This window comes from Lissotriton helveticus, chromosome 3_2 (genome assembly GCF_964261635.1).
Source record: "Lissotriton helveticus chromosome 3_2, aLisHel1.1, whole genome shotgun sequence".
Lineage (NCBI taxonomy): Eukaryota > Metazoa > Chordata > Amphibia > Caudata > Salamandridae > Lissotriton > Lissotriton helveticus.
In genome coordinates, this window is record NC_136062.1 from 181,860,053 (window position 1) to 181,880,168 (window position 20,116).

Consider the following 20,116-nt stretch of genomic DNA (forward strand, 5'->3'; position numbering starts at 1 on the left):
AAGAGAAGACGGGATCAAGCGTGTGGCCGGCGTAGTGGGTGGGGGTGTTGACCAGTTGCTTGAGTCCGAGGTTGGCGAGGTTTTCCAGCAGGGCGGTGGTGTTGCGGTCCTTGTTGTTCTCCAGGTGGAAGTTGAGGTCCCCGAGGAGGATGTAGTCGGTGGAGGGGAGGGCGTGCGGGCTGATGAAGTCTGTGATGTCTTCGCTGAATTGTGTGCGTGGTCCCGGGGGTCTGTAGACGAGGGTGCCTCTGAGGGTCGTCTTAGGGTCGGTGTGAATCTTGAAGTGGAGATGTTCGGCTGCGGCGAAGGAGTCCTTGGCGTCGGTCGTGATGCGGATGGTGTTCCTGTGGACGATGGCGATGCCACCTCCAGTCTGGTTGATGCGGTCCCTCCTGATGATCTTGTACCCGTCCGGGATGGCGATGGCGATGTCGGGTGCAGAGGAGGCATTCATCCAGGTTTCCGTGAGGAAGGCGACGTCCGGTGATGTAGCGTCGAGGAGGTTCCAGAGTTTGCATTGTTATTTGCTGTAATCTGTATTCATGCTGTTGCAAATCTTATTCCTTGTTCCCCCCCCCCGGATTGACTTTACTTTTTCTTGCACTATTTGGATATTACGGCTATGTATCTCTTTCAGGTTCAGACCCGAAGTAGAATTTGCCGATTCCATCCGCCTGAGTTTCATCCCTTTCCTGGTTCGGGCCCCACAGTTCTTCTGCTGCCTGTTTCCAGTTCCTTTGGATATCTGCGGCGTGTTTGGTTCTGTTCTTATTGGCCTACGTTGGATTGCCTTCTGGACTTGAACTGTTTCCTCAACAAAGAAAGAGGAAGAAGGACTAACATTGGGACCCTTTATACTGTAGACTCTATGGTTATTCCCAAGTGTTCATGGGAAATGTAGTTTTTTAGTTATCTTATTGGCTGCTGAGCATTTTATTAAAGAAATGAGAAAAGCATAATCCTCGCCTCCTTGTCCTTAATAGAATTGAAAATTCTTGTCACGTATGTTTGCACATTTTGAACTGTGGCTGTTGCACACTAAGAAAGCCTCTGTGTCCTTTGTCAACAAAGGGGGAGGGAGGGGAGGATGGGAGGTGTGCGAATGGCAAGAGGACCGGAATGAAGATCGCTGTTTCGAGGTTAACACCTCCCAGCGGGGGGAGGTGTGAATGCGAGGGGCAGGAGCCGGAAGCCTGCAAAATGCATGCCCTGCAATTGGCTTGCACATTTCAAAACGTCCAATAGGGGTGAGAGGGACGGCCAAAAGTGGCAGAGGTAGCACCAGCCGCATTGTTTGCCTCTATTGTCTTCCCACTCACCTGCACCTGACTATCGCTGACATCGCAGCTGCAGAAAGAATGGGTAAAGGGGCAACAGAGGTGGGCACAACATCAATGTAAGGCTCAGGCAGCCTCGGATTGGCAACGCGGGCACTCGGGCAATGCCCGAGGGGCCGGCGTCTGAGTTCATGCTGTGGACTGCTTTTTGGAGCAGTCTGGGGCCAATTTGGGCGGTGTCTCTATTTTCGGAATACAGCCAGCGGCCCAGTGGGTGGCTGAGTGGCCTTTCTGCAGGCAGATGGGAGCTCATCGCTCATTACCACCAACCCTCTCCCCCGCCACCAACACCGCCAGTTCCCCAGCCCCGGTTTAGCAACAGGCAGAGGTCCCTTTGTCTGGCTGGCCGGCCCTTAATGTATGCACATACTGAGCGGGGCAGGGGGCCTCAGTAGATGTGGCCTCACGTGTTTTCAGGTGTGTTTCACTAGTGTAAACTAATGCGTGCATTTTTTTAAGCCCTCCCTCCTCCTTTTTAATGCAAATACGCTGAAGCAGTGATTTAAGGAAAGGCATTATGCAAATGGGGGCCGATTTTTTTGTGTGTGCCCGGGCCGATTTTCTTGTGTGTGCCCGGGACGATTTTCAATCCCAATCCGACCCTGGGCTCAGGAATAACACTTCTTGAAGGACAAACTGCCCAAAAAGTTTCCTTGGGATGCATCAGGGCAGGGACTCTGATGGGGGGCGTAGAGAGGGCTAGGGCAGGCCAGCGCATGGGCACTTACAACCCAGGCCTGACTGGAGGTCTGTAATACCACACATCACTAGCAAGATAAGCCTAAAAGCTGTAGCGTTTGTCACGAAATGGGGTGGCCCTGGAGCAATGTGATGTCACTGGATTATTTATGGCAATGGGCAAGAATGACCTATGAATATGATATGCCAAGGCAAAGTTACGGCTCTAAGACAATATAAGCTAAAGAATTTCACGGTGTACAATGTACTAGTTTATGATCCAATACTGCATGCTTGGAGCATTTTATTACTGATAACTGAGTGAAGATTTATGACCAGCATGGCAGGAGTGTTAATAAACTGCGTTCATTATAAACCACGAAAGCCTTTTGTGTCCTCTGTCAACAAAGGAGAATGCAGGGGGAGTGTGGGAGATGTGTGAACGGCAAGAGGCCTGGAATGAATAGCGCCCGCTTGTGGGTGTTGAAACTTGGGCCTGGGAGGCACAGCCAGTCTTAGAGAGTAACACCTCCCAGTGGGTGGCAAATGCGAGGGGCGGGATCCAGAAAGCCAAGAAGTGCATGCCCAGCAATTGGCTGGCATGTTTCAAATCGCTTAAGTGGGGATAGAAGGACGTGACAGAGGCATGGCCAAAAGCAGCAGAGGAAGTACAAGCCTCATTTTGTTTCTGTGATTGTTGTTCCACCTACACTCACCTGAGCATTGCGGCATTACAGAAAGGATAGGCAAGGGGCGATGCAGGTAGAGACAGCATCAATAGAAGGCCCAGGAATAACCCAGCTTGAAGGAGGAACTACCTGAACAGGGTCCTTGGGATGCCTCACAGCAGGGACTCTGGTGAGGGGCTACAGGAGGCCATGACAAGTCAGCGCGGAGCGGACGCGGAACTTGCAGCTCAGGCCTGGCCAGAGGTCCGTAACGCCACACATCGGTAACAAGAGAAGCCTAGAAGCCGCAGTGCTTGTCACGAAGTGAGATGGCCATGGAGCGATGTGATGTCACTGGATGATTTATGGCAGTGGGCAAGAACGACCTATGATATGCTAAGGCAAAGTTATGGCTCTACTAAGACGATGTAAGCTAATGAATGGCATGGGTCAGAATGTTCTAGTTTATGATCCAACCCTGCATGCTTGGAGCATTTTATGACTGATTACTGAGGGATGATTTATGACCTAACATGGCAGGAGTGTAAATAAACTGCAGCACTTACACACTGAGAAAGCCTCTGGTGTCTTCTGTCAACAAAGAGTGGAGGAAATAGAAGCATGGGAGGTGTGACAATTGTAATAGGCCTAGAATGAAGATCACCCACTTGGGGGTGTTATGAAAAGCTGAAGGATGTCAGGCAGAAATTGTTAGGCGATATGGCCTCCCATCTAAATTGTAGGTTTCACAAGTATGCGACTGTCCATTTGCCATATATTTCCCGTTACTTTCTCTAACTTGTTGGTTCCATTTAATCCCCCACACACTTTGGCCGTGTTTGGCTCTTACCCTGGATCCTATACGGTTAATCAATGTTGTTTATGTATGTATTGCAGGGACACCTGAAATTATGTGATTGAGCAGCTGCAGTGATTTTCGCATAATTGTAGATTTGCCACATTTGCCACATAATTATTCATCTGCCCCATAATCTTCAAATTTTAACCCCAAAAAATGTTCTCGCTCAAATAGTTCAACAGTTAGCAAAAACGCAGGAACACGTGTTGCTGTACAGTGGAAGGCCCTTTGCAAAGGTTAACTGGTCACCTTTCTGTAGCCTGTTGCTATATTTGGGTGTTTAACTAGTACTAATGAGGTACAACTAATGCCCAGACAGTGTTAACAAGATTAAAAATGACAAAATAATGAAGTAATACTATCACAAAATGTGCTGCATAATGCTGCATAATTCGCCTTTTCTTGCTGCATAATGTAATCAACCCTGACGCATAATTTGACCCTCTCCTGCCACATAATTTCAGAGGCCCTGATGTATTGTACCCTGGTTCTGTTTCTTGTTACCACAGATTGGGTTCCCAAACGTTTTCAACACGCAACTCCCTTGACCTATTGGCCGTTGGTTGCAGCTCTCCATTATGTTACATTTTTTGGGAAGGTGGGGGGATGTAAGTCATACTATTTTTCTTCCTGTAAATAATTGGGATAAAGCCCATGAAGGTATTATAGTCATAGATATAATACTGTCTTATTCACTGTGGAGACCCATGCAGTGTCAACAACTGATTGATGGGATATGGGGTACTGGGAGAAGTGAACTGTTACTGCATTGAGATGTAGTGCTCTTTAAAGAGTGTGTCTAAAGCTTGTTCCTGGGCAGGGTCTGTGAGGCCCTGATAGATACAGGAATGTTGTTGCAGATCCTGGGTGCATTAATAGAGACGGTCTGGGTCTAGTTTGTTCTTTTTTGCACACTATGGCCTGCAGTCTGAAGGTACCAGCTTGGGTATCAACACTATGAAGCAGATCACTGTTCAATGTCAACATCAACATTAACAATAAAAGTACACAATTTCATGTTACAAGCAAATTTCTTCCTCGGGCATGAATAGTCTAATCCCTGAAGAAGGTGAGTTCACTTCAAATTAGTTTGGACCATGCCACAGGAGAAACATGTGTGAATTGGAGCCCCTACCAGGGTTGATGATCTACCTACAGGGCGTGTAGGGGGACAGAGGTGGGGTCACTACTGGGTTCAACCTAACACAGACAGGTATACAGCAAACTCCATAGTTTCTCTTAGAGCCAACATGGAGCAGGCTGTGGATGTACAGCAATACACACTGGTAACGAATTCTAGTTGTGGAAACACATTATTCCAAGCCTCCATGTTAAGGATTTCCAACAGCTTTTAAACCACAGAAGACCAGAAAGGCCTTGTTCTATACCAGATGATTTTTAGGTACTGGAACCAGGATGAGAGGTAAACCCCAGGGCTAAAGGAGGAAAGAACAGCAGCACTAATCTCTTCCTTTGAAAACATACTTTACAAATGAAAGGACTCCCTAGTACAAAGTTATGTATACATTCATATCTAGATGATGGTCAGCAGGCCTTGCGAATCACCAATGAAAAAGGGCAGCTCCAACCAGTAGTACCGAGGTTACAAAAAAAAAAAATCCTGGATAGAGTATCAAGGTACTAATAGGAGGGTAACCCAATATAAAGGGACTCATTGGGGCTAATCAGTCTTTGCCCTTTCCATGTATGGAAGGACAGAGCTTTTTTACTTATCCTGGATCATCCCAGAATAATAAGGTAGATGACATCATCCCCACAGACATGCACCTAACTCTGAGGAACCCGCCCTCCTCCAGCAGCAAGCTGGTTACTGTTTGCCTTAAAGCAGGGGCAGCTCTAGGCTCATGGCGGCCCTGGGCAGGGAGCGTTGGTAGAGGGCCCCGGAAGAGGGCGTCCGGGCGGGGCGGAGCCCTCCGGAGCTCAGGAAGGTGTTTTAATAAAACGTCCAGAAAAGGCGTTAGATGACCAGTACCTGCAGCTGCTCCTACCCTTCCGAATTCGTCTCAGAACGATAAAATTTAGGAGGAGGAGGGTATATTGTGACACACGACGTGAGGGACTGGCACAGATGGCTGCAGTGCCAGGGCCATGACAGGGACCCCGGACCCACAGCTCCCCACAGAGAAAGAATCGGTGGCCTCTTTGCCTGGAAACATCCCTGCCAGGGGCCGCCACGAGTATCATTCTGCTCATGGATAGCATCATTTTTTTGTTCTTGTTTATGGTCGTCAGCGCCTGTTTTACCTAGTGCATCAGCAGTAATCTGACCGGAGGATTCTCCATCTTTAGGTTTCCCTTGGGTGATAAAGTTGAAGATTCCTCCTTCCTGTGACGCTACGAAAGCCTGCTGAGCCGCCTTTCTCTTTCGTTTCGAATAACCAGATTTGTGTATTCGAATTCTCTTCATTATGCTTGCAATGTTATATACGCCTGTACCACCGGGCCAGCAGTGGGTAGGGAAAAAAAGAAGCCAATCAGGAACCAGGAGGAACGCAGGCGCGGAAGACAGTGAAGAGGGGGGGTGTCAGGGTGTTTGGAAGTGGAACAGAGCCGGAGGCCGCCAAATCCCTGCCAGGGGCCGCCACGCAAATATGTATCCATCCTCAGAGGATTATTATATTAAGGATATATATTGGCGTAGCGGCCCCGGGGGTTTGGCGGCCCTGTGCAGGTGCACAGCTTGCACATGCCTAAGGCCGCCCCTGCTTAAAGTAGAAGAATGGCAGCGGGAGCCTCTGGGCACCAAGTTTCATGATCGCTATCGGACGGAGCCCTGTGCTCCCTTCCCCGTATTTCTCTCACATTCTAAACGGCAGCAGTGAGGCTTCCATCTCTCCCTTTGCTGAAATGCAGGTCATAGCAGGTAACGCTGCTGCAGGCAGGCGCGACTACCAATATTACCTTCTTCACTCTTTTTAGATAATGCTCTGCTGCCATCTAGTGGAAAATCTTAAAGGTTTTCTGTTTTTACTGAAAGCCTCACATTTCCGTGATACAAAAAACAAGTTAACCTGCAATTATCACTTGAAACCGAAAATCAGAAACCCTTGGTGCAGGGCGACCCAAGATAGTTTTGATGGCGCACATGGGTGCAGCGGGGCACACATTTGGAACCACTAAATGTAATAATCGATTTTTTCATCGATTTTCACTATCATATGTAACGTTGATTTTGTGTTAAACTGCTTTAATTTGGGTGGTGTTTGCACTATAAACAATTGCGTAAATAAAGAACGAAAGATAAAGCCACTGTCTCGGGTCTTCCCTTGCTTCTAAAACAGTAACAGCATAGACTAAGTTAATTTTCGCCCTCAAAGACAGCCCCATGCATAGGAAATGTAAGGTTTCTAAATCTCTTTCGTCATGTACTGACAGTTGCGCCCACTCCTGGCATATTCTATTGCCAGGTCAGCATACTAGAGCTCTGAGCTGTACACAGGCTGAGACCGGCAGTCTGTTGTCTCTGCCTATTTGCACAGTTTACCTTTTGTCCGTCGTCGGTGTCCGTAGTCTTCTGGAGCGTCTAGGTTGTCTAGGCTTAGTTGGTAGCTGTCATCCTTTCCAAAGATGGCGGAGTCCCTGGTGAGCTGGTGCCGGGCGCAACTCAAGAGTAACTTCGGTCTGGACGTCAGCGAGGACATAGTGCAGTGAGTATTAGGTGCTCGTAGGCAAAGTACTGCCCGTGCCTCTCTGGCCGGACTCGATGAGCACCTAGATTGTGTGTGGTAGCCTGTAATCACTAGAGGAACGGCTCACGTACTGTAATGTCTACAGACCAACCCCACTACATCATTATATGATTGTCTACATTTGACGGTTTTACATATAATTTTTCAAGTTGGTGAACTAATATTACATTTGGTGTGCTTTATAGACGATACGATGAATATGTTATTCAAAGAGAAATGCGCATCCTATTATTATAGTTTTGAGTGAGTGTAAAGGCGATAGTTTCATATTCATTGTATCCATCTCGGCATGTTGAATGTTGATTAGCAGAGCCGGGATTTTATTTGGCACGGGCACCTGTAGTGTCTGCAGTGCTTAACTTTATGAACTATTAGTCCCGGATGGCTGGTGTTCTGAGAATGAGGTCTTTGAAGCAAAATTGAATGCACTGTGTTGATCAGAAACATATTTTCAATGTATGGCACTGTGCACACAAATTAAGTTAATTGAAAAGCTGAGACTGACCAGCAGTGGGTGAGACCAAGGAGCCTACCTATCGCAGAATACACCTATTGACAATACACTCGTTTTCAGGTGCTAAACCAGGCTTTCATTGGGATCAGAAGAGGGGAGTGTGTGAATCGCTAAAAGGGGCGTGGCCGAGGAAGTGTAGCTATGAATTCTTTCCAAAAGGATAGCCTTTGTAAATAAGGCCTCGGTTTAAAACAAGTAAGCTAAAAACTTGTACTTCTTTGTGATAAACTATGCTGGAGCCAGGCATTGATATGAACTAGCTTTATTTCCAGGTAATTTCAACCACGACGTGCAGTGACCACCGGCTCAGATCCCAGAATAAACTGGCACTGTCAGATGGAGAAACAAGAAAAAATAGGGGTTGAGGCAAACAAACTTGCACCTAGCTATTACAATTGGCTAATTTAGTATGATGATAGCAGAATGGTTCACAGGTAAAAGGATGGTTTAATTCGGAATGTCGTAGAGCCCTATCGACCCTAAAAATAGCTTTACACAAACCCGTGAGGGATCAGATTGAAATCAGGAAGCTGAGAAAGCTCTATAATTGGGCGAAAAAGGAATGTAGGAGGGAAAAGAAAAAAGATCTGTGGCTGAAGCTCCACGAGAGCTGTAATAGAAAGGATAGTTTAATGTTTTGGAAAGTGGTCAACTCACCCTTTTTAGGTCGAGCAGACCTGCATTCAATGCGAAGCATTGATTGCTGTCTGCTTCGACAATTATTGTGAGCCGTTTTGGGGAATGTAGACAAGAGTCAGACGCGCGCTTTTGCAGTCTCAGTTTTGACCGCGGGAGCGCGCTTCTGAGACGCGCTTGCGCAGACGAACTCACAGCCCCTGCTTTCGCTTCGCTCGCATGCATTAACGGCGCACAGACACAGCCAGCCCCCACCCCTCTGCACACACACACACACATGCACGCAGCCACCCCCCACTCACCTGGCTCTTTTGTCGTGACTCCCCGTATCTCCGCCGCATCGCCTGGCCTGGGTTGCATAATTCAAACGGCACCCAACAGCCATGCGCCGAAACAGAGTGGAAGCTGACGCCGCGTCCCCAGCGCACCCCTTGCCTGTAGCAGCTGCCTCTGCTGACCCGGAAACGCTCCAGCGGCCTCCCCCCGGATGTATTACATTCTGTTCCTTGTTTATATAAGCTGGCGTGTGATTAAAGGGGCAGACAGAAATGTAGATGGCAAGCTCCGTAAAGAAGTGGCAGTGCAGCGGTCATGGCGGCAGTAGGCACAAAAGAAAGGAAACCAGGCGCAACAAAGGTGTCAGGTGACCCCAGGCCGTGTGTGATGTCATACTCCACCAGCACTTTGAGTCGGGATTTTCGAATGATTTCAGAATGAAACTACGAATACCAGCATGCAACATGATGTTGTCCATTCTAGCGCAAAGACTATATGATGATGGGAAAGCGGCAGCTAGGATTGTGTATCATGTCTTCGCTTGCAACGTGAACGGTTTAAATGGTTTTTAGTCGTCCATGTCCGTGTACACCAACTGCACCCGACTGTTACACGCGTGGCGATAGCTGTTTGTGTTCTTGTTTGTTCTTGTCCGGCTATGGCGCTCACACAGTCTGTTCGTGGCGTATACTTTGTATCAGATGTGTTAGTTGTGTTGGCGCTAGTTGAATAAATCGCATTACAGCTCAGTTTTCTGTTGCGGCTGCTACTTTTGTTGTTCTTTCAGCGCTTATTATTTTTGCCGTTTCATATAGCCAGAAACCAACCTGAAGGCGTTACAACGTGTTACATAAGTGCACAAGCAGCAGTCATGTTACCGAAGGTCACAACTTCGTTTTTTGTAGCAACCCGAGTTGGCCGTCTGGTTGGCGATAGTTGAATAAATCGCATTCCAGCTCAGTTTGCTGTTGCGGCTGCTACTTTTGTTGTCCTTTCAGCGCTTGTTCAATTACGTTTCCTCTCCAAGTTGGAAGAGAATTCGTCACTCATCAGTGGTCACTGTGTGTATGCAGGTTCTAGTGTGAGCAGTGCTGAAGTGTGAGCTTATGGGAAGGGAAAGGTGTTACTGGGGCCGCAGCTTCTCTGGCTGGTTTGAGTCGGTTCTCTTGCAGCTTGTATCTGGAGGTGAGGGGTGTTAGAGCTACCCCCAGCCTCCCCCCCACCCCCAAGGTGAGAAAGTTAGCTCGAAGACTCGAAAGCGAGGAGGAAGAATTACCCCCGCAACCCTACTCGACATTAACAAGCATTTTTTTTGCATATGTTAACACTATTTGAAAAAAGATTATATGGAAACTATGACACATTTATCATTATTGCGAAACGCCACCAAGGCCACAAAATCGCATAATTCCGGTAGCCCAGTCTAAGGTCAGCAGAATTGCTTTTAAATTGGTATGTATCTGTCCCCAGACAACACATGGGCATGCTCCACTCTTCATTCAGCCTTGCTTCGTCAGGAAAGGTCCGATTCCATCACTTTGATGTTTATACCTGACTTGCTGACAATTCCAAAGATCCGCCCTTCCAAACTTGGTAAAGTCCATATCGGTGCCGTGTTGACAATATGGAAACGTCCACAATAGAAGGGCTGAGACAAAAAAGATTTCAATTTGAGTAACTAACACAATAGAGCTGTCCGCAGTTGCAGTACCAGCACAATGGGGCTGCGTACATGAACTGACAACTGTTGCTGTGCTCGCAAAAGGAATTGTATACTGCCGCAGCTTTTACCCTAGGACGGCATTCACCATAGTTGCAGTTTTTTATAGCACGAACTAGACCCGAAGATATCAGAGCACTTTACAAGAGCACCAGTTCCATCTCAGTCAGAAACATTCATTTTTTTTTGTTTAGGGCCCGGACATTAAGTGATTTGCCCAGAAACACGTTATGCTTGAGACTCCCCTGACTCGAACCCGGGTCTCCAGCTTAAAGGTCGGCCGCTGTAGCCTTTAAGCCGCATCCTCTTACGTTGCTACTGGTAGCTGCCTACTAGGCCGTGTCCAACACAGAACAGCTTTCCAATGCGGAGCGCCTCGAATGAGCTGTGTATTAGTACAGCGCTGGCAGTAGCACAGTGGGCATTTAAGAACGAGAGTCTCACACAGTACACCGCTGGTACAATGAGCAATGGCACTATGTTAGTGCAAGGAGATCTCCTTTGATGCAAGCATTGTTGACTAACCGCGACTGCAGATGCGGCAGGCTATAGCTGTCCGATGATAAATGCCAGTAAAAGAAGCTGTCAACTGTTGTCCTGGGGTGTGATAAAACTGCTCACTATTGTCGTGCTGGCACAAACTTTGTGCATTCGGGACGGGTTGGTACAGTGGACGTGTTCATTTATGGGTTGCTGGAGCTTTTCAGCATCGCTCTGAAACACAAAGGGGCTAATTTACAAGTCCTTTGCGCCACTTTTGCGTAATTTTTAACATGGGAAAAGTGACGTACGGGTGGCGCAAGGGGCTTGCAAATAAGCCCCAAGGTGTCTAGGCGCTAGCGAGACACTAGTGCAATGGAGATAGAACACAGCGCACTTCTGACACAAGGAACTGACGCAGTGCTGGAACAAAGATGCTTCATATTTAGCACAAGGGGCTTTCGAGAAGCTGCAGTGCTTCAATACAGGAGCTTTTCACTTATACGTGCACAAGCAATGAACTGGCACAAAGGTGCTGTCCACTAGGGATGTGCTGGCACAAAGAGGTGTTCTATTCCACAGGGGAGGTACACACAAACTATAATCCAGGTACAAGGGAGCTCCAAAGAAACTGTTCACTTCGGCAGGCATGGTGGCAACTTATAAGGAGCTTGAAGTGAGATAAGGCGCTATGCTAAGAGCTCCTACTTCCTGGAGGTGCAGCAGCAGCAAAGTAGTGAGGTGCTGACACAAGGGAGATGTCCACTAGGTGCAGTGCTGACACAAGGGAGCTGTCCACCGCTGGACAGATGGCAGAAGAGATTCGTCCTCTTGTGCTGTGTTGGCACACGGGAGCTGTCCAGAAGTGTAGTTCCGGTCACATATATGCTCCCTCATCCAGCACAGGCAGAAGAGAGCAGTGTCAGACGTCTATCTGCGCAGTGCAACGAAAAGCGCCAAGTCCACTGCTGTACCGGTGGCCACAAGGGGGCTGTCCACTCTTGCAGTTATGGAAAAATAACTGTGGTCACTGGTGAATCACGAGCAGCTCGGAGCTGTACACTGGTTACCTGCTGGCACGTATGCACTGTTCAGTAAAACAGTGCTGGCACAAGACAGCGCTTTGCTAACGCATTGCTGGCACACGAGGGTTCACCACTGGTGCAAAGCTGGTACATGGAGCATCTCTACTGGTTCTGTGCACCAGTGATGGTGCAGTATTTGGAGCATGTTAAGCCAAGTGTGTAACTGCTGTTTCAAGAAGGATCGTGTGACCTCCCTCCACCCCCTGCCACCCCCAGGTCACAAAAGGCCCCAATCCCAGTGAGACAGTAGTTAATTCGTTTATAGCAAGATAGCACGTACTTCTATATAGTGAGTAACTTCCAGATAATACTTCCAGCTGAAAAGAAACCTGCGAGTGAACGAGCATGCACCTCTCTGCACAACATACATGTCACATGCTGCAATACCACAGGTTGTGGATTTCTGTACCAGAGGAAAGACATTCCCATGCCAGTGACAATTCAGTTGGTTAATGCACATGCTGCAGATGTCTGTCAACCCCGTTAAAATCTCACAGGTTAGCGAGCGTACTCCAGGGACTCGTGCAGTCTGCAAATAACATGAAGCCTGCAGCACTGCGGGTTATCTCACCTGCTGCAGGGAAGAGTGATCGCCTGCTTAAATGTCACTGATTGTGTAACTGTTAAACTTACTATGTGGAGACTGTGACGGGTCCAACACTCGTATGGTTAACATTCCTACTTCACATGCAGGTGAATAACTCACGGGCGCAGGTGGCAAAGCAGTGCAAGTGCTCAGCGGGTAAATGCACCTGCTGGACAACAAACTTGGTCTGCAGGGCAGCATGCTCCAAATACAGAACAAGCATTTGAAATGCAATAGGTTTCGCATTTACGCGAGTTTAAGCTATTGGCTTTGTAAATGACAAAGAGTTTTATTTACGTTTCAAAAAACAAAACATAAATAAAAGACATTGTCATTTACAATGCCATTAGCTCAAACTCATGTAAATGCGAGACCTGTTGCATTGCAAATGCTTGTTTAACGATGTGAACACTGGTCCCAGTATTGAGGTAGCAATCAGTGCAGAGGATTGGGTTTCACACTTCTCAAAAATATTCTTAGCTTAAGGTGTCAACCCTAAAGAAAGTACATATATATCACCTTATCCTATTGAACTATCTTTTAGCCTTGAGGAAGTAACTGATGCCCTTTCATCCTCGAAGCCTGGCAAAGCCCCCGGGCCGGACGGCGTACCGCTAGATATTTACACGCATACCCAGGAGCTCTGGTCACCTGTATTGACCAGAGTAATTGAAGCAGCATTAAAAGGGGGTCTTGGAAAATCTTGGTCAACTTCTATCCTGTTGCCCATTTTTAAGAAGGGAGACCGTAATAACCCGGCATGCTACAGGCCCATCTCCCTCCTGGATTCTTTTGGTAAAGTTGCAGGCCGCTTGATCCTAGATAGACTACGGGCCTGGTCTGAGGAAAACAAAACCATGACAGACCTGCAATACGGCTTCCGGGAGGGGTTGGGCACCGTGGAACAGGCTCTGAATCTCTCCCTTCTAATTGGGAAGTACGCCCAGGCCAAGAAAGGCAATCTCCACCTGGTCTATGTGGATTTGACCGCAGCCTTTGACTGTGTCTCACATTCAAGGCTGTGGTCAATCCTAACAGAACTGGGCGTAGACCCCCTGATAATATACTTCCTACGCGAGCTGTACTTGGGGGCATCGGCCAGGGTGAGATTTGGGGTGAACGGGGAGCTTACTCTCCCCTTCGCAGTTACAAAGGGGGTTAGACAGGGGTGTGTCCTGGCTCCCTTCTTATTTAACCTCTATACTAACGGCCTCGAGAAGGCCATGCTAGAGGGGAGTCAGGACCTACCAGCAATCGCCCGTCGTCCCATTCCTGCGTTACTTTACGCGGGCGACGCGGTGATCATGGCGCGAACCCCATTACAACTTCAGATCCAGTTAAACTCCTACTGTAAATTCATGGCTTCACTGGATTTAATGGTCAACATTAAAAAAACTTTGGCTATGCATTTTGGTAAAAAGACAGCCAAGAAAAAAACGATATTTATTAAAGAAACTAAGTTGGACTGCACTAAGACATACCCTTACCTAGGTATTTTATTTGATAATACATCTTCTTGGAAACCGGCCACCGTTAGTAGGCATCTTTTATTTTTAAGAGCTACATCTGCCCTAATTGCTTTCGCACGTAAAATAGGGTAGCCTCCGCCAAAAGAACTTATGCAAATATACTATGCTAAGTGTCACAGCGTAGCTGTCTACGGTGCTGGGGTGTGGGGCTATGTACCCGTGGACATCTTGCAGAGGGTAGAGAACACTTTTATTCGTTATTTGTTGGCCGTTCCACAGTGCTCTCCAACGTTTGCTTGTCATGTCGAATTGGGCATGGATCATATTGCTGATTATATAAAAATTCAGCCAATATTACTGTGGCACCGTATCTGGACACAGGAACAATGTAGCCTAACTCGTGTGCTAATTTTAGATTGTTTGGGCCTAGACAACTGGTCAGATATTCCGTGGCTGTCCTTTGTACATAACTTTCTCAAGGATCTGGATCTTATAATATATTTTAAAGAACCCGCAAAACTAACTACTATAGCAAGAAAGACCTTGAGATTGTCATGTTTGTCACATTTAAGGGAACTACGCCAAGCCCATGAAATTAATAAAGTTTCAAACCGACACAGTTTAACTATTCAATGTACTCAGGGCATCCAACCGTATCTCACCTTTTGCCTGACCAATTATGAAAAATATCTGTTGACTCGGTTTAGGCTCAATATGTTTTTCCGTTTGGTTACATTTCCAAGGAGACAAGATTGGTCCTCTACAATTATCAGGTGTCCTTGTGATGGTATCTCTGAACAGTCCGATATCCATGTTTTTCTGTTCTGTAAATTCTATGACCTACCACGCAAACGCTGGATTATTCCAATATTGTTATCTCAGGGCCTGAGAAGATGCCGCCCTGCACTTTTTGCATTACAGCATTTAGAAACAGCCTCAAATGTCAAATGTATAGCTATGTTTCTTAAAAACTGTTTGAAAATACGGGGTACACATGATCAATTATAGTTCCAGTGTTTTATTAAAATTTCTTGACTGGAATCCGAAGTATTTAAAGCACCTATGTTTATCACACAACTAGTCGGCGAAATCCAAACCTTTTATTCAAATAACTGTAGTTATAAAAGACTTTATTTTGTCAATGCTCATAAATTGTTTAATATTATTTTAACTCTATTTATATGACTGAGTTTGAAACTGTAACCTATGATTGTTGCTTTTATGATTTTACCTTGTCTTAAAATCGAATAAAGCTTTTTTACTACTAGTATGATGATGGTGCTCAAAACCAGGAAGTACACCCCTCTTTACCTCCTATTTGGAAAAACCAAATGAAAACAGTAAACAAATTGGAGTTACTCCAATTTGTTTACACTGTCAGATGGAATCTTTACCAACCGATCCCTGCTGGCACAGGCCAGGCGAATCAATACATATTTGAAATATACCAAGAATGAAAATGCACATGTTGCAGTTTGTCTCGGTTGGAGCCCACAAGCAATAAGCGCGGGGCGCGTCACGTAGCACACCGCTCGCCTAAACACCACATTCCCATCGGCGCAACTAGAGTGAAAAATCGGGGGGGGGGGGGGGCTAAAAAAATGTTGGGAGTGTGGAGGCTAGTTCTTTCAGTAACCATTCGAGTGAAGATGCAGGGACTCTAAGAAGGGGTGAAGAACAACAAAGCCTTGTTAACACGTAAATGGTCTTTTAAAGACCTGTGAAGTACAGTACTCAGGTGCGGCTGTGTGTGCCTGGGATGTTGTCTGGGAGGGGGAAAGGATGGGGGGAGTGGATAGAGGGTGGGGCTGAAGCCCTGTGAGCTCAATGTCCGTTGCACGCCTGATTCCCATAGTAATTTGATGCCTCCCTTTCCTGTTATGGCATCCAAATGTATCACACTATACAGTGTGTGTACCTAAAACAAGTCAGACCTATTGACTTTGCCCACATTCCTCTGCAGTCCCTTGCTCTTTTAGACAGTTTTGCAATTTTGCTCCCCACATGCTACTGCTATCCTCCATTTTCATATTTAACACTGCATCTCTTTCCTTTTCAGCATCCTCTTTTTACTGTCTCCTGCACATATATCCTTGCATCTCCTTCACTACTCCATCCACACACACACACAACACACCCACTCGCCTGCAAGCATTTCTTTTACTTTTGTCCTGCCAGTATTTACAACAGCTGTGTACCTCCATCACACACTTTCACATGGAATCATATTTATAATTGGCACACATAACTATTGCTCTGAGGGTTCTGGAGATAGGCCTAGAATGCACATGTATTTTGAACACCTTTATAACCTACTGACAGGCAGTGTGAGAAACGTTTAATACCTTCAGCTTCGACTTCAGACGTCTGAATCATGGCCTATTGTGAGTGTGGAGACATGTGGGGAGCGCGTGTTTGCACGCTCCACTCCCAGGTGCACTGCTTTTTGTGAGGATACCATATCCAACTCAATTTTAAACCATTTGACCTTTTCTCAATTTATTTTGATTCATCATTAATGTTCGTCATTCTGTTGTTCATCATATTCATCAAATCCACATATTTAACGTTCTGCATTTCAGAAACTTCTCATACTTCCATGCGTCCATCCAGACTTCTTTTGGAAATAAGATCCTAATACACTGATTGATTCAGAGCAGCATTCTTTAATTTCATTTTCAAAACCCAATGCATTTCGGGCTAAAATACAGCCCTTCGTCAGGGGTAGCTGTGAATGGACAATTAAAAGTAGTATGAATATCTGATTTACAGTTTTTCCTTTAAAAAACAGTCTTTTCTTTAAAAAACATTTCAGATGCAAACAGTCTAACATTCAGTGTTCAGCTGTATCAAATAAATGTACGAAGCATGCAATTTCTCCAGTCCGTAGTTTCGATTAAAGCTGTTAATATAGTTGACCCTTAACCCGCCTGAACAGTCTGTTTAATCATCCGTAGTGATTGCACTTTACCAGGCGTCTAAGAAAAAGCGGTTTGGCTTGAAAAGTACTATTTCCCTTGCTAAGCATCGTACCCTCTTAACAGAACTACACTATGTTTGCCTCCCTTTAACACAAACTTTCATCTTTAGACGTTTATGCAACAAAGTAAAGCCCCGATATCATGCTTAGCGTACCTGCTCATTATTTCACCTTTTCAAACCGCATTGCGCGCTGCAAGTAATTACATCTCTCTCGTGAGCAGACCTGCGCTTTAACCACTTCCTGCTCCACCCATTTCCTCCCCAAGCCTGACTCATCCACATTAATGCACCTAAACTACGTTTCCCACAGTGCATCATAATGTATACTTCGAATCTAATGCTAGTTTCATGCTTGCTGTTAAAAATGCAACATTCGCTTGCCAGGAATGTCCATAATCCATCTCTATAAAGAAATATTTTCACTGTCCTTCCACATATCCGCGGTCACCGCCGCTAAAGATTGTCGCCCTGATCATGCTGTTTCACTCTATGTGGAGACCCGAATATTCGTTCAACGTATTCTCCATTTTCACTGTTGCCGGGTGCGACGACCAACGGGAGGGCAAATATATATATGAACATTATAAGGGTGGTCTGCACTCCATTTCTCCTATTATTTGAACTTTATTTAATCTGAAAGCATTTTTGTCCAGTTGCGTGCGTCCCTGGATCGTGCAAGCCCAAATGCACCAATACTAAGTAAAGACATGTGGGGAGCGCGTGTTTGCACGCTCCACTCCCAGGTGCACTGCTTTTTGTGAGGATACCATATCCAACTCAATTTTAAACCATTTGACCTTTTCTCAATTTATTCTGATTCATCATTAATGTTCGTCATTCTGTTGTTCATCATATTCATCAAATCCACATATTTAACGTTCTGCATTTCAGAAACTTCTCATACTTCCATGCGTCCATCCAGACTTCTTTTGGAAATAAGATCCTAATACACTGATTGATTCAGAGCAGCATTCTTTAATTTCATTTTCAAAACCCAATGCATTTCGGGCTAAAATACAGCCCTTCGTCAGGGGTAGCTGTGAATGGACAATTAAAAGTAGTATCAATATCTGATTTACAGTTTTTCCTTTAAAAAACAGTCTTTTCTTTAAAAAACATTTCAGATGCAAACAGTCTAACATTCAGTGTTCAGCTGTATCAAATAAATGTACGAAGCATGCAATTTCTCCAGTCCGTAGTTTCGATTAAAGCTGTTAATATAGTTGACCCTTAACCCGCCTGAACAGTCTGTTTAATCATCCGTAGTGATTGCACTTTACCAGGCGTCTAAGAAAAAGCGGTTTGGCTTGAAAAGTACTATTTCCCTTGCTAAGCATCGTACCCTCTTAACAGAACTACACTATGTTTGCCTCCCTTTAACACAAACTTTCATCTTTAGACGTTTATGCAACAAAGTAAAGCCCCGATATCATGCTTAGCGTACCTGCTCATTATTTCACCTTTTCAAACCGCATTGCGCGCTGCAAGTAATTACATCTCTCTCGTGAGCAGACCTGCGCTTTAACCACTTCCTGCTCCACCCATTTCCTCCCCAAGCCTGACTCATCCACATTAATGCACCTAAACTACGTTTCCCACAGTGCATCATAATGTATACTTCGAATCTAATGCTAGTTTCATGCTTGCTGTTAAAAATGCAACATTCGCTTGCCAGGAATGTCCATAATCCATCTCTATAAAGAAATATTTTCACTGTCCTTCCACATATCCGCGGTCACTGCCGCTAAAGATTGTCGCCCTGATCATGCTGTTTCACTCTATGTGGAGACCCGAATATTCGTTCAACGTATTCTCCATTTTCACTGTTGCCGGGTGCGACGACCAACGGGAGGGCAAATATATATATGAACATTATAAGGGTGGTCTGCACTCCATTTCTCCTATTATTTGAACTTTATTTAATCTGAAAGCATTTTTGTCCAGTTGCGTGCGTCCCTGGATCGTGCAAGCCCAAATGCACCAATACTAAGTAAAGACATGTGGGGAGCGCGTGTTTGCACGCTCCACTCCCAGGTGCACTGCTTTTTGTGAGGATACCATATCCAACTCCATTTTAAACCATTTGACCTTTTCTCAATTTATTCTGATTCATCATTAATGTTCGTCATTCTGTTGTTCATCATATTCATCAAATCCACATATTTAACGTTCTGCATTTCAGAAACTTCTCATACTTCCATGCGTCCATCCAGACTTCTTTTGGAAATAAGATCCTAATACACTGATTGATTCAGAGCAGCATTCTTTAATTTCATTTTCAAAACCCAATGCATTTCGGGCTAAAATACAGCCCTTCGTCAGGGGTAGCTGTGAATGGACAATTAAAAGTAGTATCAATATCTGATTTACAGTTTTTCCTTTAAAAAACAGTCTTTTCTTTAAAAAACATTTCAGATGCAAACAGTCTAACATTCAGTGTTCAGCTGTATCAAATAAATGTACGAAGCATGCAATTTCTCCAGTCCGTAGTTTCGATTAAAGCTGTTAATATAGTTGACCCTTAACCCGCCTGAACAGTCTGTTTAATCATCCGTAGTGATTGCACTTTACCAGGCGTCTAAGAAAAAGCGGTTTGGCTTGAAAAGTACTATTTCCCTTGCTAAGCATCGTACCCTCTTAACAGAACTACACTATGTTTGCCTCCCTTTAACACAAACTTTCATCTTTAGACGTTTATGCAACAAAGTAAAGCCCCGATATCATGCTTAGCGTACCTGCTCATTATTTCACCTTTTCAAACCGCATTGCGCGCTGCAAGTAATTACATCTCTCTCGTGAGCAGACCTGCGCTTTAACCACTTCCTGCTCCACCCATTTCCTCCCCAAGCCTGACTCATCCACATTAATGCACCTAAACTACGTTTCCCACAGTGCATCATAATGTATACTTCGAATCTAATGCTAGTTTCATGCTTGCTGTTAAAAATGCAACATTCGCTTGCCAGGAATGTCCATAATCCATCTCTATAAAGAAATATTTTCACTGTCCTTCCACATATCCGCGGTCACCGCCGCTAAAGATTGTCGCCCTGACCTATTGTGAGTGTGAGCACAATAAGTGATGTTACCTACAATTCGGAAAATATGATTCTCAC

The 20,116-nt window shown here is 45.5% G+C and overlaps 1 protein-coding gene across 1 annotated transcript in view; it reads left to right on the forward strand.

Moving 5' to 3' along the window:
* The first annotated feature begins 7,054 nt into the window (after positions 1 to 7,054).
* The window catches only part of TRIP4 (thyroid hormone receptor interactor 4), a 624,053-nt gene continuing 610,991 nt past the window's right edge, over positions 7,055 to 20,116 (forward strand). Inside the window, exon 1 of the mRNA XM_078685000.1 lies at positions 7,055 to 7,210. Coding sequence (XP_078541126.1) covers positions 7,131 to 7,210 — 80 coding nt within the window. The 5' untranslated portion in view covers positions 7,055 to 7,130. The remainder of the gene's footprint in view (positions 7,211 to 20,116) is intronic.